Below are 23,264 nucleotides of genomic sequence, written 5' to 3' on the forward strand. Positions count from 1 at the left end.
CTGATCATGGCACAATAGAGCAGCACTATGACTTCCCTTGACCTGGATACTAATCTTCTGTTGATGAAGTCTAGAATAGCATTAGCTTTTTTTGCTGCTGCATCACACATGCAGCTTTTCATCTTCTGGAAGCTTGTCACCAAGAGAAGTTAATCCAAGCCCTTCCACTGCTGCAGGTGGTCAAGATAAAAAAAAAGTGAGTGTGTGTTGTGGCACCCCATGCCCCAGTGCTCATGGCTGGATCCCCGCCTACCAAACATAGCTGTAAAAGGAATAATGAACACAAAGACAAAGACACTTCATCTCAAAACTGGGTATGGCTTTTCAACCCCATCCTCTACGTTTATTCACACAAACGTTTCTTTAATTTACAAAACTGCTGCCATTCATACACAATCAGGGTTTCCACAGTGTTCAAGAAACTTAAATACAAGGTCGCACACCAACCCAAGTAAACCAAATAGCTTTAAAAAAACAACAACAACCAACAACATATAAAGTTGTTCACACACACGCGCACACACACAGGTCCTAGGTTACCAGCTTCTGTGCAAAGGAAAATGAGAAATTGCAAAATTGGAAACTCTGTTTTGGAGTCTGGGTTTACGCCCCTTTCCCTTGTGTGTGTGCAGGTTTTCCAGGTTTAAGAAGACCCATGTCCAGTCAAGCTTAAGGTGGGCCACATTCGCAACTGGACCAAACGGAAAAAAGGGAGGAAAGGGATGAGGTTGGTGGCAGGGGGAAGGGAAGGCTGGACTATGGCAAGTTCAGACCAAGGTGGGCTACCTTTGCTGCGTCATTTCAGACTGCAAGTGTGTGTGGATGGGTTTTTTTTTGGGGGGGGGGTGCATAATGGAGTGCTCCTCAAGCCCTCTGCTCAGAAAACTTGGTCCAGGGCAGAGGCGGCTAGATCTTCTTGTCCACGACATGCCAGTTTCCTAGGTGGTGGTGGTGGTGGTTCTTTTTTAAAAAAGAAAACAAGTGACTTCCCTAAATGAGACCTCACCTACACTCTTAAACGGTACAGCTAAATGCAGAATGGCTACCTGAGCGAGAAGCTGTGCCTCTGATACATACGTCCCCCATTCTCCTTCTGCTTGGCTTCCTTGCAACTAGGAAAGCTCTACAGCAGAGAAACACAACCAAGCAAGGGGCACCCGTCTGCAAGGAGGGGTGAGGTGGCGTTTCCGTCTTGCTGATCAAGCACTGGCGTCCCATGACTTAAAAACGCCTGGCAGAAAAGCAACCCAGATAGATGGCAGCTCTGGGCAGCTTTCCGCAACAGACCCTTCATTCCAGTCAGCAGAAAGCTGCTGCTTGCGTTGGGTCGTCCGGGTAAAGTCTCATCCCGAGGAAGCGGTCCAAGCTGAGTGGACACATGGCATTGGGCACCCAAAAAACAGCTTTCAAGGTATCTGGTCACCCACACTCAGTTAGGTACCTTGGACTCAAGTAAATAGGAAAGCATTTCTCAAACTTTGGTTTCCGGCTCTTGCTGGGACTACAACTCTCATCACCCCTAGCTAGCAGGACCAGTGGTCAGGGATGATGGGATTTGTAGTCCAACAACAGCCGGAGACCCAAAGTTTGAGAAACACTGAGATTGGGGGAAAACAGACGGTGACATATGTCACAAGAGGGAGGTCCAACAGCCTCTGCCCCAAGCCAATGGTGGATGGTAGAGGTCTATTTCTGAGAGAGGGGATTTAAGTCCCTCATTGTGCCTCTGCCCTTCCAAATACAACCTCTGATAGAAGGGGTGCAAGTCTGTTTAAATGTAAGAGCAATCCTGTCCCTTAGACGCGTTTGCTTCAGAGATGTGTTTTTGTTGAAAGGAGAAGCCAGGCGCAGCAGCCAAAAGCAGCCCGGGCGAAAAGTACTCCTTGGCTTAAACTGTAAGCTATGCTAGAGTGAAACCCAGCAAGGTTAATTTCAGACTAGACAAATGCATATACGGAGAGAGGAGGAGAAAGACAAGGAATTCACAGAGACTGTGTTCTCTCTCCCACCAGGAGTGGGGGGGATGTTTATTGCTCTACTCTGACAGTGTTTGGAGATGTCTGAGTGGGATCCTGAGGGAACCAAAGCGTCAGGGGAAAAGGAAGACAATTTCCACCCATTATTAGCACCTCAGTCCTGAAAACAGCAGCAGCAGCAGCAGGAGGAGGAGGAGGAAAAAAGAGGGCAAGAGGGGGCCCTGTTTCTACCAATGGTGCTGTCACCCAAAAGGACGTCCAAAATAGCCTGCAAGGTGGCGGCAGTCCTAAGTCTCAGGAATGCTACAACAAACTGCTCAGCAATAGCCCCTGGGACAGTTGTACCCTGTGGTGAGGTTAGGCGTCACCCTGTCCTCATCCTCCCTCCCAAGGTGACGGCAGAAGGTGACGGCACCCACTGCGCGCTTGCAAAAGAGATGGCTGAAACCAGCAATGCTGCTAGTTTTGTGGCTGGGTCTGCTATGCCTGCAACACACAGGAAGGAGTCAAGGAAGGGGAGGTGGTGGTCGTGGTCGGGGACTTTGGAATGGGCTGAAGCCAGTTGTGAAATTCACCCCTTCTGCTGCTGCTTGCCGCACCCATACGAGACAATGTCTGTGGCAGGTCTGAGCCCACACTGCCAGCTTAGAATGACATGGATGTAAACAGTTTTAATGTAGAGTCATACACACGACGCATGAAAGTGATGTCAGTCAACCCCTCCAAAACAACTGTGATGTGGATCTTCAGTTATATTTCACATTTCTCAGGAATAAGCTAGCAATCCCCATGCCACATTCATCCAAGCTGAAGGATTCTTGCCACCCATCCCTATAGGAGTGAAGTTGGGAGACACACCTGTGTGGAACACCAGGCTACAGTATGGGACTCCACTCAAACAACCGTAAACGGGACAGCATCCAGAAATGGGGGCAGCTCATCGGGCAGAAGTTCTCCTCAAAAAAAGAAGAAGGAACGCTGCTCCCATTCAGACGCCACCTTGCAAATCTCCCGCCCTGCCTCTAGAAGTGTGCTGAAGATTCACAAGGACAACGCAAAAACATTTAAGGTCTTTCCGAAGAGATTTAGCTGTATTTCGTGGGCAACCGAACAAAGCTGCCCCAGAGAATAAGAGGGAAGAGATGACATTTGGGGGGCAACAATGGAATACAAGTGAGAGGGGGAAACTCCTTCCTTGGCCTAATGCTGCCCCTGCAAGACTCCTTCAAGCCCCACCCCCTCCAAATAAAGGCACTATGGTCAAGCCAATACCACTAAACCACAAGCATTCACCGCAGCGTGAGCACGAGAGGGGCATGTATGCCTGAAGTCCCAGACGCAGCGAGGATGAACTGGGCTACGGGTTGGCATTTGCCTGCAGAGATTTTCCCAGCGACTGCGTCAAGCACCCGCTCCTGTGGGTTCCTCCCTGCCCCCACCTCAAAGGCGCAGGCGTGAGAAGCAAGGACTAATCTACTCTGACAAAGACCGATACGCACAGATGCTCTGGCGAAGGGGAAGGGAAACCGCCTATCTGCTAGCATTCAGAAATATGAAAGGGTTAACACAGGCTATGTCAGAGGAAGCCTGATGGAGTAGTGTCAACGCTAGGCTGACCAGTGCCTCAACCTCTCTGATTTGAGGGAAGCCAAATCGGAACGCCATCTTCCTCACCCTACTAATGCACCGCAGCAGCCGATGGCGCAGGAAGCCTAAGGAGCTCACTGATCTCTTGGTTTCAAAACTTGCCAGCTAGCCGAGTTGCAAACTCAAGGCAACCCTTGATGAAACTTTTGACAGACTGTTTCTCCTCATCAACACATTTTGCTGTTCTGGCCATGAGCACAGTTGTGTGGAACAGCAACAGCGGCCAAATTGCTGAGCAAGAGAAACGCAGCTATGAGACTCCGGCTGTTTTATGGTTGACTCGCCTACTTCAAGCTGCTTTGTTCTAACCGGTTGAAATGTATTCCTGGTTAGGAGGAGCAAGACCTGTGCATCACCTGGAGCCTTCTAGTTCAGCAGCAAGGAAACCGGTGGCTTCCAGGTATTGTTGGGCTAGAATAGCCCCAAGTGGCACGGCAAGTGGTCAGGGATGATAGGAACTGCAACAACCTCTGGTGGGCCAAAGGTTCCTCAGCCCTGTTCTAGGCCAGCCATTCCCTTCACTTTAAGGGAATTATTGAAGGGTAGATCAAGAGCAAAAAGTCTATACTCTATACCGAGATTTCTTGCAGCTCTGGTTCTCCTACCTACCAAGTAGCAAAGACTATTCACTCCTTTTGTCTGGGCCTTCTGAGTTTGCAACAAAGCTCCCCCTTCTTTTCTAAAAAAAAAAAAAAGTTAATTAAATGAGGGTTTTTCTGGGTAGTGTGCAAAGGAGGTTCAACACAAATTTATCCCCAGTGTTGGGAAATCCAGTTGAGACCAGGACTTGCAAATGGTAGGCCTTGAAATAAGCAGGCATGCCTTCTCAGCCACAAATAACCATCCAGGGAAGAATCTGGTTGATTCGTGCCCTGGTTGTGGCTGCCCACAACCCAGAAAGAGGGTGTGTGTGCAAAGAGCAAGATAGCAGTGGCAAAGCAGAGACTTCTTTTGTGGCCTTCCAAGAGCTGCAGAATAAACAACACAGCATCTCCTCCAGAGTCTCACAAATCCTGGCCACGGCCACAGCCATCAGCCTCAGTAGTAGTGTGGAGGTATGCGGGCAACCCAGCAAGTGGACCGCCAACAAGTGTTGACTGAATTGCACTGCCTTGGCCAAGCCGCTCCCTTCACTTCCATGGGTCTGGACAGTGCCTGGAACAAACAGCCTCATCCCCATAGTAGTAGTACCATCGCCAATCAAGACTGACGGAAGAAGAGATGGACAGGATCAGAAGCTCCCTCTGCGGCAGCTGGTAAGTTTAGTGTAAAGACCCGCTCATCGCTGGAAGAGATCAGCTAAAGAACAATTGCTGGAAGGCCAGCTAGGAAATGGGATATTTGGAAGAGTTAAGGGTGTTTCAAACCAGAGGACTGCAGGAGAGGAGGGAGGGTATTCAGTGTGAGTTTGAGTGGGTTTATGTATAGGTATTTGCTAGTACAAGCACGCCCCAAGGGCAAGCTGGGCTAGGCTTAATACGCACTCTCTTTACAGCAAGGCAGATCTACCAAGCCCAAAATTAAGGGATCAGTTTGATGTGTCCAGGCTCTACGGTCATTTAAGCAGCCAAGCAAACCACCAAACCCATTGGTGGACTTTCCAAGGGCAGAAAAAACACCTGCCCACGTGTGGGCTCTCTTCATCGCCTCCAAATACTACCATGTTCTTGACCTGTGAAATTTGGCATGCAAAACTGCAGGTGTTTCTCAGGCACCACACAGCTTGTATGTAGTCCCGTGGCCACGTAAAAAAAAAAGGAGAGCGTTTATTCTTGTAATCATGACTTCTTATTGCCAGGTTCCACTGGTGAAGAACACTTTTAGGAAAGGGAGAGGGAGAAAGGTTTATCCCACCTTGTTTTCTGTTCCCCAAATAAGCAGCAACCTCTAGAGCTGACAATTTGTGTTCAGCTCTAGGTCTCCCAACATCCTTTCTGAATCTCTTCCAGCTAAAAACAAACACTAAGAAAAACAGATCTTGGACCCAGAGTTCTGGTGTTTAGCAGCAGTAGAGAAAAAAATTGCTTTGCATATCCCAACCCCGTATTTTGTTTAGGTAAAAAAGGAATCCTCCAGAAGTATGTGCACAGATTTAGTTGGTCAGCAAAGCTGAGTGAGCAGAAAGGAGGGGAAAGGGAACAAGGGGAAAGGAAGGGGGAAACATAAATTTGATAAACTTTTAGGAGTCTCAATAATGAAATGGGTTACAACAGCTCCTGCTCCCCATAGGTGTCTCATGTGACTTTTAAGAAGAATCTCGAAGCTTAACGTCTCCAGAGATCCTTGTGATTGGCCTGGATCCTCCTCAGCTTTCCTCTAGGCATGTAAGTCGTGGAGATTGTAGGTCCCTGGTAAGAAATCAAGAAAGAGAAAAAGAAAATGAATTATGACAACTCTGGTCAAGCAAATACTGGTTACATTTGTTGGCCTCCAAACCCTTTGCATTCCTTTGGCAACAAACTAACCAGCCTTGGCAGAGAAGAGGCATACCAAGTCCATCGATTTTATGATTCATTTCATAATATGTACACACTGCCTCATTGTAGAAACATATCCTCGAAGCAGTTTACAAAAAAAGATAAAACATAGAAATTATCAACGAGAAGAATTAGCAACAATAATTTCAGCCTATCAAAAAGTGAAAATAATAATAGATTAAAAACAGATTAAAGCACGCATCAACTTTCTAAATATCTGGGTAGGCTTGTCTAAACAATTTTTTCTGGTCCTATCTCCTTCCTCAGGAAATAAAGGTCTCTCAGTTAGATGCCAGCAGCAACTGTGGGCGATAAGAAATCAGGGAGGCACCTCCACCTCTAACAAGGCAGGGATGTCCTTGGCTTTTGTTCAGCGATTCCACCTGCCCCTTAAGGTGATATTTATTAATTTAAATATATGTAAACCACCTTTTAGCCCTAAGCAAGGGCCCCAAAGGCAGTGCACAAAACACTTAAGCCCAATTTAAACAATGAACCAGATTAAGATTAGACCTCCCCAGTGCTGGCTGCTGCACCTGCGCCCTCGCCCACAGGCCCCTTGACCCAGCTTCTGCCTCTGTGGAGCAAAGCCACCGCTCTGCTTGCTAAGGCAGGAGAAGAAGAAGGCTGGGCAATGGTCCCAGTGAAACAGCAAAGAGATCCTCCCAGGGCCTTGGAGATTAGAGGGACAAGCTTCTGGCCGAGTGTATCAGCATTCTACCAGTCTCACCAGACTTATTTGCAAAGCTGGCTGAGTTGTTTTGCTCTACAGTTTATCCTGTAACTTCTCCGCTGCGACTCTCTGGGGTCTGTGTGTAATTATAGTGTTTCATCGGAGTTGTAATGGTTGGTGGCGGGGGCACCTCTCTCCCGAGTGCCGAAAGTGAGCATTTGTAGATTTCCCAGCCAAACACCAGCTCCTCTCTACACTGCAGACGGTGGAGGGGAAGCTGGCTGACTGCTGCAAGGCACTGAAGAAGCACTTCAGAGCACTTGCTTCATCCAAAGGCTAAATCAAGAGTCTCTATATAGTTGTTATATGTCCTGTCCTCCACACAATTAAACCGTCTGCACCGTTCCAGTTCACCTCCACCTTAAATGGCAGGAGATACAAGCTGCGCCAACACCGCTGTCACTTGGCTAGTACATGGTGCTTTACATGCTCAGTTAAAGTCCCCCAACGAACTGCTAATTTTGGCCTCTTCCAGTGCACACGCAGTGTTTCAGTTCTGGTTTCATCTGCTCAAGCACCTTGTGGCCTGGGCTTACAGGCAGCTACACTGCCTTGACCTTGACCTCCTCTTCCCTGTGAATTGCATTTTCTTCCCCATTTTGTGTCACCGTCTTTTGGGTAAGAATCTTATTAAAGAAACACGTAAACGTAATAGGCCGTATAGTAACAATTGCAAAGCTATTTGCTTGAAACTACTTTTCAAAAATTAGACTCAGCTTCTTAGAATGCCAAAATCAACATCGTGACGTAATATATTAAAATGTAGCTTTCCAGTTGACCACCAAGTCCAGGATGTACAAAACACAAGTCCTATATTGTACTACAGCACTGACAATAGATGGCACCTGCTGGGCTTGCTTTTTTTACTTTTTTCTTTTGAAAAAGTCATTTTGTGCAATTGATACTTGCATGAATGTAACAGTGTCTGTCTTGATCCAGTCATAAAGTGATAAACTGAAGGGAACATGCCATAGTGTCCTCTTGCGCCTTCTCAAAGCCATCTCATGAGAAACTGACCCTAAGCTGGACTCAACTGCACAAGTCTATACCCAGCAAAATACCCCCAGTGAGAGCTGGTGTGTTGTAAAAGTGAAGGAGAGTTTTCCCAATGCAAATCTCATCCCAGCTCACTCTTAAAGTAACATCACTATTTCGTCAGTCCCTTTACAGGGCTATTGTAGGGGTTGCCTAGAATGTGTTTTCAGTCTTTTGTACACAAAGTCCTTTATAAATGCTAAGTATAACACAAATGACATCACATCTAAGTCACTTAGCCCTTAGCTCCCAATGGTGAGAATTAACTGATGAGCATGGTCAGATTTTCTATTTAACAGCCCTGCAGCTTAATAGTTCTAAAAGGCACAGGGCTTCCAGGTGTTGCTTTCTGTACTGAATTAGCAGGACAAGGCAAGCTTTGCCACCGCTGCACAGACCTCAGGTTAGCCTGGCTGGGAGCATAAAGAGCCATTAAACCAATTATTGGGCTCATAACTCAGGCAACCTGCCTCATACCTCGCTGACAAAATGCACCTGAGAGTAAGGTTTGGGCTAGTTTTCGCTTCAGCATTCAAACTCAGCAACCAAGTTTCTTGTGACAAACTCTCTAGTGGAAAGCCCAATTAGTTGGAGGAAGCTGCAAGCAGAAAACAATGGTTAAAGGGTATGCGATAATTGGCAATGCACTTTCCCAGGCTCCAATTTTCTAGTTGGATTTGGCAAAGGTGCTTCATAAACGGAGCTTAGATACAGTTAAAATTGGCCCCTTAAGAGAGGAGGGTTCAGGTGAGGCTGCTGCAATTAGAACAACATTTAAACAGCCAGGGCAACCTATTTGACAAAATCAGCTGAAGCAGAAAGACAGGTAAATTTTGGCTTAAGATACTGCCTGACCTATCAGACCCTGTGGCATGCGCCGTTATTTCGAAAGCTCTAATTTTGACGTATCGAGGGTTTCTATGTACATGGCTGTGCACTTGGTGTCACTGCAAATATATCCCACTCCTGCAAACATGATAGGACTCTTCCTGATCCTATTCATCTCTTTCATCACCTCAGATCCTTCCCAGAAATTCTGAATTTTACAGAACTCCAAATACTGAAATAATCCCAAACTAGTATGTTTGCTGTATCTCACACACAGCCTATGCTTACCGGTATAAATCAGTGGGGTGGGGAGAAAAACACCCCATTACCTAAATTGCATCAATATGTTTGTGCGTGCACACACAGCCCCCCCCCCCCAGTGGTCTACTCAAACCCTTGCAATTCACAGGAGTGAACATGACAACCATCAAGTTAGATCATGGCAATAAGTCTTATGTAAGCCTTTGCAAGATTAATGGTTCTGGTCTTGCCAATGGAAGGGAAAGGCTTAGTCACTAGCCCTGACCATGTGAGAAGAATGGCCATGCCAAGGATCAGTCCTGCCTAATATACAAGTGGGTACAGGTGACAGGCAGACACTCCTGCGTGTCAAAAAACACTTTTTGCAGAGCAAACAGAGGGCAACAGTCTAGGTGAATTCAAACACCACTAGCAAGAGAAAAGGCATTACAGAGCAGTAGCTCTGGCGAATGCAAAGCTTTGAGATCTTTTTGTTTCCCCCTTCAGCTTGAGTTGGGGGAAAGAACCCTACTGCAGATACAGAGAGGCGTTTTGGCTCAGCAGATCTCCATCTTCTGTTGGTTGGACACACCAGTTCTTGCCTCCAGTTCTGAAACTTGATTCAGCAGGAGCTCATGTGAACAAGCAAGCCTCTGTTTCTCTCATAGTTAGGACAGCCTCCCCATTTTACATTAACAAGGGATTGTAGGGTGTGTTCCAACCACTCCTCCTCGCTGCCTGTTCCAGGTCACTGACAGTTCAGTGTGAATCTCTGAGGAATTGTGCTGCAGGGATAATACCGGGGTGGGGGTGGGGAGTGTTTACATTATTTACTTATCCCAGGACAAGCATGAGAGACAAGCATTGCCCCGACTGAGCCAAAGGTTGGTGACTTTCAGCTCACATCAACCCTCGAACGCAAATGAATCATGCAAGAGGAGGGGCATATGGCTCACTCATTAAGGACAAGACCAATACGCACTTGAAGTCCCAGGTTCAAATCCAGGCTTCTTCCATGAAAGGTATTTCAGTAAGTAGAGCAGGTAATGGACATGTACCCACCCCCCAAACCTCTTACTCACGAGGAAGAATGAATGGGCTAATGGACTGAATAGTCTGGTATAAGGCAGCTCCATAGGCTTGTGGCCCAGGCTAAATGAGTATGCTAAGAGCACTGCAACAAGGAAACTCCAGCGCCTGCAGAAATCTGGCCTCAGCTACCATAGCTCAGTGGGAGAGCATCTGCCTTGCAAGCAGAAGGTTGCTGGTTCGATCCCCTGCCTCTCCAGGAAGGGTTGGGAGAGACTCCTGCCTGAAATCCTGATAGCCGCTGCCAGTCAGTGTAGACAGTACTGAGCTAGATGCACCAATGGTCTGACTCGCTATAAGTCAGCTTTCTGTGTCTCTGTTCTCCAGGGTATTCATTCAGGATGAGAAGCCAGCAGCTCACCAATGAAAGCCGCGGGAATTCAGTGCCCATCAAAGAACACGACACCCATTTCTAAGAGCACACGGCTGGCCCTTTGCTGAGAAGCAAGCAAGGGGGATATGCAGAGTGGCACGTCTCCTGCCCATTACATAACAGGGCAGCCTCTTCTTCACTGCAGCTGCGCTTGGGATGGAGACGCTACCAGCTCTGGCCCAGGGTGGGTGGAAGAGGCAGCTGGGCCTTAGAATAAACAGCCACAGGGCAGGTCTGTGCCCTCGCAGTGCTTATTACGTTTGCATTTTACCATTCTGAAGCGATGTGCAGGAGGGATTTCCCCCAGAGGGCACAGCCTGGTTACGCAACTCAGCAGCATCATGTTAGCAGAGCACGAGTGATTGCAGATGGCAAAAACACAGGCTGCCCAAAGCGGGGGGGGGGGGGGGGGAGAGAGAAGAGAAGAGAGAGGAGGGAAAACTGAAAGGTTCTTGGATGCCAATACCCTCACCCCTCTCAAACCCCCATGAGCAAGGGGGGAAAAAAGCCATCCACATCAGATCACCTACCCTGATGTCTTTAGATGCCCACAAAATAGGACATGGGGGCAATGGCCTCTCCTACTGTTCCCAATGCCTGGTACTCATCATTTTGGAGGTGGCATAGAACCATCATGGCTGGCAGCTATTGATAGCCTTATCCTCCATGAATCAGCATAATTGCCTTTAAAAGCCACTTAATCCTTTGTTACATCTTGCAATATAGTTTAATATCGTGCTGTGGAGAAGTACTTCCTTTTGCCCGTTTCCCAAAGAACTTTAAAAGGTTGGTGAGACAGATCTTCCTCTTTGCAAGCAGAGTAAACTGCTTTATACTGAATCAAGATCATAGGTTTATGTAGCTCTGTGGTTCCCAAACATTTGGGGGCCAACCCTCCCCATCCCCCCTTCCATGAACTCAACCTGTGCCCTCTACCCTGTAAAAAGATTAAAGATTATCACTGGGCTATGGAAAAGCCCATAAAGTCCTGTTAGCTATTCCTTGCCAAAACCGATTTTTCTATATGCAATATTCTTATCCTTAAGAATGCTTTCTACCAGTTTAGGCAGAGCAGACATTAACTGGCCTGCAAGTTCCTTGATCCTTGTCATGCCCACTGGATTCACTTATGGCCCTATTATTCTACAAGTTTCAGATACGGCTGCCATTACATCAGAGACTAGCTTACGGATCAAAACTTGAGACGAAATTTTAACATGTGCTTATCCACGGAGGTTGAAGGATTGGAATTATTTTTAGTTCATTTCTTAGAAAACTTGGAGAAGATTGCTTAAGAAGAGGATGTTAGGAACTCTTAAAGGTATAGTTCCCACATCAAGCATGGTCTCACAGTGGTACTGAGGGCACAGATGCATGCAATGTCTCCTAACAGCTATAGCAGGCATCCCCAACCTGCAGCCCTCCAGATGTTTTGGCCTACAACTCCCATGATCCCTAGCTAAGAGGACCAGTGGTCAGGGATGATGGGAACTGTAGTCTAAAACATCTGGAGGGCCGAAGTTAGGAGGTGCCTGAGCTATAGCTTGGGGCACAGGGTGCATTTTGACCAGGGCAGAGGGAAAGAAATCCACCATCTGGAGAGTACTTTCTTCCTGGAATTTAAAGGCTGCATCAAAGATAGGACTGGATAAAGGTATGCAGAAGAGCACGCCAGGCAGGTAGATGGTCATAGGGACAAGACTGGCACCTTCAAACTAATGACTAGAAGGTAACCGTCTGGGATAAAACTCCGCCTGAAATCCTGCTGACAGTTCAGCACAGACAGAACTGAGCTAAATTATAGGCCACAGCCCTGACACCAAGCCTGGCCAACCCATGGAAAAGTTGTGCACAAGTCTTATTTTAGAACAGTAACCGTTCAATAGGGATTTTTTTGAAGCTAAACAGGCACCACTAGGCAACACCCCACACAACATTCTTATCTAAGCTCATTCTGAACTGGTGAGCGTAAAGAATAGCACATCCCTTTTCCTTTTTATGTAACTTCTGGAATGTACGCTGGAGGGCAAGACAGTCCCGACAGCTGAAGGAAATTGGAAGGCAAAGGCTGCCAAGAACACCTTTCACATAATCTTCCTGGGTAGGAATGAATGAGGTCGCTTTCAGCACAGAGAGAGGAGGCACCATGAAGACAGATTCATTCTTAGGAAGCCAATTCAATGGTCTGCACAACTTGTGACGCAGCAAGCCAAACGCAGCCCATGAGTCACTTATGGTGGTCTGTTGGGTCCCTAAAAATCCCTTGTTTTGGAGGTCTCAGGCAAGTCGCCAAACAGAAGGTTGTTTGAACCCTTTATGGCTGGTGGGCTGAATTTAGCCAGTTGTGCAAGGCAGCCCTGGGCAGAGAGCGCTCCCATCATGCCTCATCTTTCTCTGTCCTTCAGGTATCTAAAGTCTCACTGCTACTTACTAAGTAGTCATCTTTTCATGCTATACTTGCTCTAAAGATCACACTGACTTGCATTTTGCAGTCCAATTAAATATTGGCTTGTGCCAATCTAGTGTAATGAAATGGAGAAGAAATGGCCTGCCAAGACAAATTTATCACTTCACTTGCTGTAGCATTCAACTACTGTTGCAGCATTCTGATCGCCTACTGAAATTAACAACCATTTTCCATAATTTCAGCCAAGTTCTCTGCACATCCTTGGTAACAGATTGTTTGTATATAGCTTTGCAAATGGTTCAAGGGTCCTCCCATTCCTGAAATGTGAAAGTGTTTTGCAAGCAGTGCTTGGAAGGAAAGCAAGATTCCTGTCTCTGCTGTGTTTTCAATTCAGGAGCACGTGGCAGGATTCGGTCGAATCAAAAGCATGGTGACCGAGCCCTGCTGAATGGCTAGAGGGGCAGCCATTTGTCAGGAGTGCTGGCATCTACTCTATAGGAGGCTTCTGCCTTCTTGCTCCAAGTACGTGAGAGGGACACAGCTATAAGTACTGTGCGTGCACTGTGCAAAAAGAGCAGGATGGCCCTCGCTCAGCCCTGCGAAGGTGAAGCGAAACAAGGACAACTGCATTCCTGACTGGTGAAGCCAAAAGAGAAGGAAGCCTCTATAAGGAAGTTAATGAGGGACTCTCCAGAAGCAGTTGCACCATGGGTAATTTGTACTGAGGGAAGGGTGGGAACATTGGTTCTGGGTGAAGAAACTAAGGAGAATGGAAGACTTCTCAGGTGTTGGGGAAGCACATAGTTCTGCTCTTAAAAATGCCCAATTCAGTAATTCAAAGGTGCTGCTAATGAATGGATGCCTGAACTAGACAAGCTTTCAGCTGTTTTTTATTTAATGCCGTATGTTCATATTCAGAAGCTACTGCCCCTTTTCTGCAGTGAACCTGAACATGGGATAGAAGGTGTAAATCACAGAGCTAATAATGGCCATTAACACTCACCCCCGTTGGGAACAGCTGAATAATAATAACAATAATAATAAAGAATAATAATAATTTATTATTTATACCCCACCCATCTGGCTGGGTTTCCCCAGCCACTCTGGGCGGCTTCCAACAGAAAAATGAAATAAAATAATCTATTAAACATTAAAAGCCTCCCTAAACAGGGCTGCCTTCAGATGTCTTCTAAAAATCAGGTAGGTGTTTTTCTCTTTGACATCTGATGGGAGGGCGTTCCACAGGGCGGGCGCCACTACCGAGAAGGCCCTCTGCCTGGTTCCCTGCAACTTGGCTTCTCGCAACGAGGGAACTGCCAGAAGGCCCTCGGCGCTGGACCTCAGTGTCCGGGCAGAACTATGGGGGTGGAGACCTAAAGGATCAGACCAAAGGTCCATCTAGTCCAGATTCTCATTTCCCGCAGCAGCTAACTTCGATGCCTTCTGTAGCTGTCCCCAGCACACACTATTTAGAGGGATACACTGCCTCTGAACATGGCAATTCTAAAACTTAGCCACCATTCTTAAGTGGAGATAAGAAACAAAGTCTGGCAAAATTGCCCAAGCCATTACTTAAGGACCCAGACCATCACAGGACCACTACCCCAACAAGCAAGGGCTCACAGCTGCAGTCATTGGCAGGTGCAGAGGGTATCTTTTAACCTGGAGCACTGCCATCCTTGCCCCGAGTCTGCAGAAGAATGGGGGTCCGCTGCCTAATAGTCTGCAGAGATGCTTGGAAAGCACTGAGGCTTTCTTACAGCTCTTGGTGTGTTGCTGTGACTGTGCAAAACAGGGGTGACCCTTCCCCTCCATCCTTCATTGCCTCACCTCAGAGCTGGAGAGGGAAGGAGCAACTTCCCTCACTCCACTTTCCCTGAGCCTTAAGCACTGGGCGGTGTCAAACCAGACTCTGACCTTTCCTCTGCTGCTTGTTGCAAGCACAAATCTTTGCTGGCTACCGAAGGCAACTAGTGTCTCGGGGGGTTCAACACATATTTGCTTCATATCACCAATACGAAAAAAGTTGAGAGCAAGCCCACCACCTCAAAGGACCCACTGGTGTTTCCTGCTTGGCAGGGGGTTGGACTGGATGGCCCTTGTGGTCTCTTCCAACTCTATGATTCTATGAAGTTATTGACCCAGGATTCTATGAAGTTATTGACCCAGGAGAGACACTGCATTCACAATTTTAGGGTAAAAGGTATCTGCAAGGAAGGGAGTGCTCCAACCTTTCTTACAAACAGCAGCTTACTGCTCTCATAGAAGCAATCAAGTATGCTGCCTTTAGGGCTGCAATGTTTAACCAATTAGAGCATTGGTTAAATGTCTTTATCTATTAAACATACTCCTGATTAATTGAGCATTTAAAAAAAGGTTTTGACATGACTATAAAAACTGCAGGTGGCAAGCAACATCTTGGAAGAGGCTTTCTCCCTTTTCTTGAATACAGGATGAATGCCTCTTTCAACATGATGTCTGCAGTTATTTCAAAAACAATGCTTTTTACCTGTATGCAAATTCATACAAATACTTGCCTTTGTATACAGTGCTCATGGTACCCTTGTAACAACAAGGATCCAATTTTTAGTGGTTCAGCATCTTGCTCCTTAATCTCATTCACTGCACATAACTTCATCTTATTCAGGTAGAAAGGAAGGGAGCAGACATGCACCAAACTGCTCTTGCACCATTTGAGCAGCATTAGAGAGCAGAGGTGTAGGTTATGTTTTATTATCCTTTATTATTTATTGAATTTATATACCGCCCTACACCTGGAGTCCTCAGGGTGGTTCACAGAACAATCTTTTCAATGGCTGTTAAAGGGAAAAAGCAAGGTAAACCAGGTGGAAATGCTATCAAAGGAAGAAATTCGTAGGCAACTGAATGTCTATACAGTGGTACCCCGGGTTACAAACGCTTCAGATTAAAAACTCCGCTAACCCAGAAATAGTACCTCAGGTTAAGAACTTTGCTTCAGGATGAGAACAGAAATTGTGCTCTGGCGGCGCAGCTAAAGTGGTGCTTCAGGTTAAGAACAGTTTCAGGTTAAGAACGGACCTCCAGAACGAATTAAGTTCCTAACCAGAGGTACCACTGTATAGCCCCAAGCAGCTTAACAGACAGAAAATGGCTTCATTGCCCCACTAAGTTGTGCAGAGAAGAGAGAAACTGCAGAGCACTTACCCCAGTTTTCAAAGCACACCAACACTTTGACCTGAGTTTAAGCAGCACAAGTAACCTGGTCCATCCTGGATTCAAGCTCAAAGGCATCGGGTCGGTCCTGCGGGTTAGCAGCCAACATGTCTTTCAAGAGCTGCTTGATCCCCTCGGACATGGAAGTCCTGCGTTTCTGGGGGATGTGCAACTCCATCTTTGGGTTTTCTAGCAGCGCCTCCCCGACGGGCACAATCTCAGACCCCTGCTTGATGTAGGTCCCCAGCAGCTCCTTCTTGGTCTCGGCATCGATGAACGTTATCCTCTCGATCATTGCCCAGATGATGATGCCCAGGGCAAAGATGTCTGCCTTGGCAGTGTAGTGCCCCTCCCAGACCTCAGGAGCCATGTAGAAGTCTGAGCCGCAAGCCGAAGACAGCCAGTATTTGTTCACATTCACATTTTTGTTATCGTTCCCCCCGTCCTTGCCTGGAGCAGTCAAGCCGGCGCACACCTTGCTGAGCCCAAAGTCTGCCACCTTGAGGACAGGAGCGCCCGACTGCTCCGTGATGAGGATGTTGTCCGGCTTCAGGTCTCTGTGCACAATGTGGTTCTTGTGAAGGAAGGCAATGGCGCTCGTCAGCTGCAACATGAAACTCTTGTTGGTGGCCGGGTCCGGCCTGCGGGAAAGGATGTACTGGTTCAGGTCTCCCCCTTCGCAGTACTCCATGACGAACCAGAGATAACAAGGTTCTTCAGCATAGCCCAGGATCCTCTCACCTTGCCGGGGGAAGAGAAAGGAGAAGGATTACTGAATGAGCAAGATGGGGGGAATACAAAGATTAATCAGAACCTGGGAAAGGGGTATACAATTGGACAGCACATCTTCCTAGCACTGTCCCAGTGCTAAACTGCACTGATTTATTTTGGATTTGATATCCTACTTTATCACTACCCGAAGGAGCCTCAAAGCGGCTAACAATCTCCTTTTCCCTTCCTCCCCCACAACAAACACTCTGTGAGGTGAGTGGGGCTGAGAGACTTCCAAGAAGTGTGACTAGCCCAAGGTCACCCAGCAGCTGCATGTGGAGGAGCAGGGAATCGAACCCAGTTCACCAGATTACGAGTCTACCGCTCTTAACCACACCACCACACTGGCTCCCAGTTCTGTGAAAACTGGATCTGCAGTAGTAGAACCCATCACTAGAGGCCATGCCAACAGGTCAGGACATGCCCTGGCTCTTTGATGAACATAGCTAGAGATGCTTTCAGAAATCTCTCCAATTGTGGGAGCTATTAAAGACTGACACACTTTTGACTTCTGTGCGAGATTTCAGATCTCACAGGAACAGACCTCCAGCAACACTCTGAGATCCCGTGGGCAATATTTTGATACACTTTCTCCCATGCTGACTAGCAGCTATCTCCTAGGCACCCTCTTCCAAGGCCTCTAGCCACAAAAGCATGACAAAAATGGCTGCCAGGGTGTGTTCCACTGCAAACAATGACTGGGAGCCATCTGACTGAACTGGCTGCTCAAATGGGAAGGCAGATAGTCCTCACCAGCATGCAGCCCATCAGCAGATGGAATTTATTAAATTCAGGAGACAAGTTATTGTTCAATCAAGCTAACCTGGTTTCGCTTTTGAAACGAAAAGCATTTTATACCATATTACAAAGGCTATGCGCTGTGCATTTTCCTGTGGTGTGCATGTTTTTGTGGGATGAGTGTTGCACATTGTGGGGGTGGATGTACCTTAGCCAGAGGGAGAGAGGGATGGTGCTCTTGTTTCTGTGGTTATGGTTGGAGGGGAAGGGTCCAAATGTTTGTGGACCATACATTTTTTCAATCCTCCATCCACTGTACAGGTATTTTGTTGCCAGGCTACTGAATCATTTCCCTCAAAACATATTAAAAGTCTAAGTATGCTACTATGTTTTTATTATTCTGAGATGCTATTCTTTCATTTGGTATTACAGCCTCTTAGTTCCATTACTGTGGTACCTTGTGTTACGTACAGGATTGGTTCCGGAAACCCATCCGTAACGCAAAAAGACGGCAACTCGAAGCGCTGTGTCTGCGCAGGCGCGCGGCGCGATTTGGTGCTTCTGCGCATGTGGCGAAACCCGGAAGTAACACATTCCAGTACTTCCGGGTTGCCATCGGACGCAAGACAGAAACACGCGACCTGAAGCGGATGTAACATGAGGTATGACTGGATTACATATATGTTTATATTTTGGGAAACCACTTAAGACAGTATTAAGTGATATATAAATATATGACATAATAACACTCCTGCATGTAAGCTTTGAATTGCTTCTGCTTTTCCTACTGAAATGTCTTTTGGGCTCTCGCGCATCTTGTCGCTCCACCTTGCAGCAAGCCAAGGGCAAAAGAGACCTTTCCAAAGAGAAGAAGCCAAGTATGACCAAACAGAACCAGAGATAAGTTGCTTCCAGGTCTTTGATAACACCCTCCCTAATGGGTAGCAGATTGATAGTGAGGAACACAGGCTATTTGCATAAACAAGTCTGTCCCCATGACTACTGCTATGGTAATTGAAGGCTATATCACCACTTGGCTGTCCTGCCCTGTCAACAGCAAGTAGGGAAAACTTTACAAAGAAAAAAAAAACATCAACAAGGGTGTGGGCCTTTAGAAGGATTTGATTGTATACAGGGGGAGCGGGCGGAAAAAGAGAGTATTCTTTCCTGTTATAAGCTGGAGGTGAACAAGAGGATGAGAGGGAAGGCAGTGAGAAAATGGAAACTGAAGAGACTGTTGCTGCACTCAGAAAATAAAAATCAGAAGGACTTGTGGGGGTCACTCCATTAACTAAATTACAAGCCACACAGGTGCTCCTTCTGTTATATTAATGCCTCAAACATGGTTTTTTTCAGTCTAAAGAAAAACATGAAAAAGTTTGTAACATAACCGAGACTAAACAATTTAATGTTTCAGTTGTTCCGTCTCAAGTATTAACTACGGTAAGCAATTTCATGGCCATCAATGGGCCATGAGGAATAAGCATCCGTTTAGAGCATGCTTTGCAATAACAGCCTCATGGTATAAATAGCCACACACAGAAACTGTAACCCCTATGCACACTTACCTGAAAGGAAGCCTAGCTGAACACAATTAGAATTACTTTCAAGTCAATGTGTGTAGGATTGGACTGTGAAATCCCTCATTTATGCTAAGACGCCTAGTGCACATTAGCAGAAAATTCGTCAAAACTAGCTAAACGGCTATGGGAAAAGCACCCCTCTCCCATGTTAGACACACTAGAAAGTTAGTGATCACCTTCTCTTTCCAATGTTGAGTGACCCCCCATGTTGTGCTGACGAGGCAACAGTGAGTGACAACCGTGAGTTCGAGGCAATAAGGCAAGAAACTCAAAGGTTGCCAACGCACAGCAAACGGATGCTGCACCATTTTTCCATGGTGCCCATTCGGGCATTTTGTGAGCTCCCGCATGGCACGCAGCAGAGCAGGCTCTGTGGCACGCCAGCCGACATGTGAAGGGGCTTGGCTTAGCTATAATAAGCCAGCTCTCTACACTGACAGTATGCCTTGCGAAGAGCACACAGTCCAGCACAAGCTCAGACTGGGTGATGCTGCTGGGTCCAAGGCTGCACATTGCCTACACACATGCTCACTCTTCTCCCCACCCCCACCGCTCTCCATGCACGGTAGATTTACTTGGGTCTAAGGAATGCCCTTTATTAAAAGAGGGCTTACGCTAAATGTAGAGAAATAATAAAAGAAAATCTGCGGCAACATTCTGCTAAAGAATTGTCCCACAGAAAGCTCAGTTGCTGTTTGCTCTCTTTCCCTCCTTATTAGGCACCTCACCCCAAGAGGATCACCCTCACCACCTGAGCCTTTGGCATAATTGTGGTGCCTGCTATTCCAAAGGGCCTGGCAACAGTGACTTCTGACAGCATACGAGGTTGACTGGTGTGGGGGTGGACCACTAGGGACAAGAATACAGACCGGTGTGTGTGTGTGGGGGGGGAAGAGGTAGATATGAGGAAAGAAATAAAGCTACTTCCAGGAGGCCTCTACTCATCCCAAAGGAAATGAACTACTATCAGAGGAGAGATGAGGGACAAGCAGATGGGTGCACATGTGTACATTAAAACGACTCTTTCACACACTAGATTGGCCTGAACAAAGTTGGAAAAACATTTACAGATGGGCTGCAAGCTAATTGCTCATTCCAGAGATCATGTTGAGATCTTTAGGTGTGCCAGGAGCTCTTTGTTGCACTGACTGAAGCCACCATTCTAGTTACAGGTAGGTAGCCGTGTTGGTCTGAGTCGAAGCAAAATAAAAAAATTCCTTCAGTAGCACCTTAAAGACCAACTAAGTTTATATTTTGGTATGAGCTTTCGTGTGCATGCACACTTCTTCAGATACGAAGAAGTGTGCATGCACACGAAAGCTCATACCAAAATATAAACTTAGTTGGTCTTTAAGGTGCTACTGAAGGACTTTTTTTTATGAAGCCACCATGAGATGCAGCTTCAACTTACGAAGTCAGGAAGGCAAAACGGGGGCACAGAAAAGACAACGACTGCAAAGAACCATCAAATCTACACACACACACAAGCATTACTGTTAAGCAAACTTTTTGAGGAATAATAAAAAAAGCACTTAAGGGGCTGGTATTTTGTGAGCATTCACTCATCCCTGCAGGGCCTACACCAGGCATCCCCAAACTGCGGCCCTCCAGATGTTTTGGCCTACAACTCCCATGATCCCTACCTAAAAGGACCAGTGGTCAGGGATGATGGGAATTGTAGTCCGAAACATCTGGAGGGCCAAAGTTTGGGGATGCCTGGCCTACACAGTGAGTGCTCTCTCTGAGGAAGGTCTCCACAATGATTCAGGTCTCTGTACATGACTCAGTCAACTTGGATTTGGAGAAGGGACCTAAGAGGAGCACATGCAAATTTCCTATACTCAGGGAATAGCTACAGCTCAGTGGTAAAAACATAAGAAAAGCTATGAATGAAATGTTTACAGTCAATCTAGTTTAGCATACAGCAGCTCACTGGAGGTAGAACTTAGCCATCATGGATAGTTTTTTTTAAGAGACTGTCCGTATCCCACTGAGGATGTGCCCATCTTTCCCCATGGCTCTTTGAACTATACTTCCATAACCAAAGGAGTCCAGCAGGGCTGGTCCAATAAAAGGGGTGAAGGAAGGTCTACATCAGAAACTGTGTGTGTATTACATTGAGACCTGCGACCCCAGTGGATCCTGCCACCTGAGGCAGTCATCTCACAGATGGTCTGGCCCTGGGGTCCAGTCTATTGTGGGATGTGTAAGCAAGATGCTTAGCACCCCCTTCTCATACCAGATTTAAAAATATGTACCTATTACGTATAAAGATCCATTCATGGGCCCCAATACATTGGTGTATGTACGCACTAGGCATCTATAGGGATTTCTCTGTCCCTCCCCCAACATCTCCACAAGGTACAAGACCTTGAAATGTATGCATACTGTATACAGAAGTTTCTTGTGCCACACAACCCCTCTATTTACACACCTCTTTGCTTCTGCTACGAATACAAAGGGCAGTTTGCAGGACCCATCCCTTGAATGTAGCCACACAAGATTATTCCACATAAGGCACCCTAGGAACATACACACCTAAGTTTAGTGAGGGGAAGTTTAGCAGCCATGGGGGGGGGGCTCCCCCCTCTCTCCCCAGAGAGTCTTGCACTGAACCAAAGCTCCAGTATCCCTCCTTTCACCAGACACCACTTAACATATTAAGAGGCTGACTGTTGAGATCAGGCCTTTAAAGGTGGAAGGGGCATCTGTCCCACCCTCCTGCCTTCACCCCCCCCCCCAGAAGGAATAATAAAAATAAAATAATACGGTAGTTTATTATTTATACCCCGCCCATCTGGCTGGGTTTCCCCAGCCACTCTGGGCGGCTTCCAACAAAAATATTAAAATACACTGGCCTGGAAACTCGCAAGCAGGAAGTAGGCATTCCCAGACACCCAACACATGGGTAGCATTAGGCCCCGTGCATTAAGCACCCCATTTTAAGGCACAAGCGACTTGCAAACTACTCCGGGGATAATTTCCCCAGAGCTGCATGCAAATCTAACAAGCAAAACAAACTGAAAGTGGGGGGAAGGGACGCGCGGACCCGCTGTAGCGAGGGGGAGCGTGCACGCGCGTGTGCTGGGCCTGTACAGAGCAGCAGCAGCCTCCTTACCTTTGCACAGGATCCTCGCCCAGCGCCCCCCTCCGACTCCCGAGGAGCGCCAGCAAAGGCGGGGCCTCTCTTGGGGTGGGCCACTTACTCCCGAGGTGGGGCGTGGGCTGGGTATTTTTGGGGGTGGTGGACCCTCCATGGATGGGCCACTGCCTCCCTCCCCCCCCGGGGGTATATGGCGCCCCCCTCCCCAGCCTACCTTTGAGGGAGGTCTCGACGAGGCGGAGGTAGAGGGCGCTCTGCTTGTTGCCGTGGCTCATGCGCTGCCCGAGGCCGTCTCTCTGCAGGACGCACTCCTCGAAGCGCACCACGTTGGGGTGGCGGCGGCGGAGGCTGGTCAGGGCCCAGAACTCGGCCAGCGCCAGCTCCACGTTCTCGGGCGCGTCGCAGCGGATGCGCTTGACGGCCAGGCGGGCTCCGGTGCGGCCCGACACGGCCTCGTACACCACGCCGTAGGCGCCGCGCCCGATCTCGGCCACCAGGCGGTAGCGCGGCGGGGAAGCCGCCGCCTGGCTCGGGCCGCCTCCTATCTCCATGGCGGCGGCGGCGGCGGCAGCGGCGGCGGCTCCCTCCTTCAGCAGCGGCGCGGCCCGCTCGCGCCTCAAGCGCCGCTCCGGCACCCTTTGTGTCCCTCGGCGGCCGCCGTCGCCGCCCGTTTCCATGGCAGCGCCGCGGCGGGGCCTAGCTGGTGGGGCCGCCGCCGTCGTCGTGGCCGCGGCCGGGGAAGCCCCCTCTTCATCCCGCCCGCCCGGCTGCTCCGGGACGGGGCTCGGCCGGTCCTCGGGCTCGCCGCCGCCTCGGACGCGCTTCCTCCGGGCCGCCGAAGGAACTGCGGAAGGGAGAGGAGGGGGGGGTGGCGTTGGGTGTGAGGCGAAGGTGGGGGGGAGAGAAAGGGAGAGAAAAAGAGAGAAACACACACAAGGGCGGCTGGTCAGTGAGGAGGAAAGCGCGTCGGGGGATGGGAGAAGCGAAAGGTCGCAGGGGAGGAAAAAAGCGCGCCCTGCCTGCCCCTTTAAAAAGCGCGCAGCCAATCGCCGCTCGCGGCGACCAGGTG

The 23,264-nt window shown here is 48.1% G+C and overlaps 1 protein-coding gene across 1 annotated transcript; it reads right to left on the reverse strand.

The window, feature by feature from the left end:
* Positions 1-298: 298 nt before the first annotated feature.
* On the reverse strand, positions 299-23,264 carry LOC118089019 (serine/threonine-protein kinase 35). The gene is made up of 3 exons (XM_035123352.2): positions 22,410-23,264; positions 15,992-16,741; positions 299-5,971 (listed from the first exon to the last, which is right to left on the reverse strand). Exons 1-2 carry the CDS (start codon positions 22,870-22,872, stop codon positions 16,029-16,031), a joined length of 1,176 nt encoding a protein of 391 aa, XP_034979243.2. The 5' UTR covers positions 22,873-23,264; the 3' UTR covers positions 299-5,971; positions 15,992-16,028.

This window comes from Zootoca vivipara, chromosome 7 (genome assembly GCF_963506605.1).
Source record: "Zootoca vivipara chromosome 7, rZooViv1.1, whole genome shotgun sequence".
Taxonomy (NCBI): Eukaryota; Metazoa; Chordata; class Lepidosauria; order Squamata; family Lacertidae; genus Zootoca; species Zootoca vivipara.

What these genes read in the sequence shown, in the direction of transcription:
- LOC118089019 (XM_035123352.2), bottom strand. Translation starts at nt 22,872, where the DNA reads ATGGAAACGGGCGGCGACGGCGGCCGCCGAGGGACACAAAGGGTGCCG. An exon ending in CGTCGAGACCTCCCTCAAAG is followed by an intron (nt 16,742 to 22,409) that starts GTAGGCTGGGGA and finishes TCCCCCGGCAAG; the next exon opens with GTGAGAGGATCCTGGGCTAT.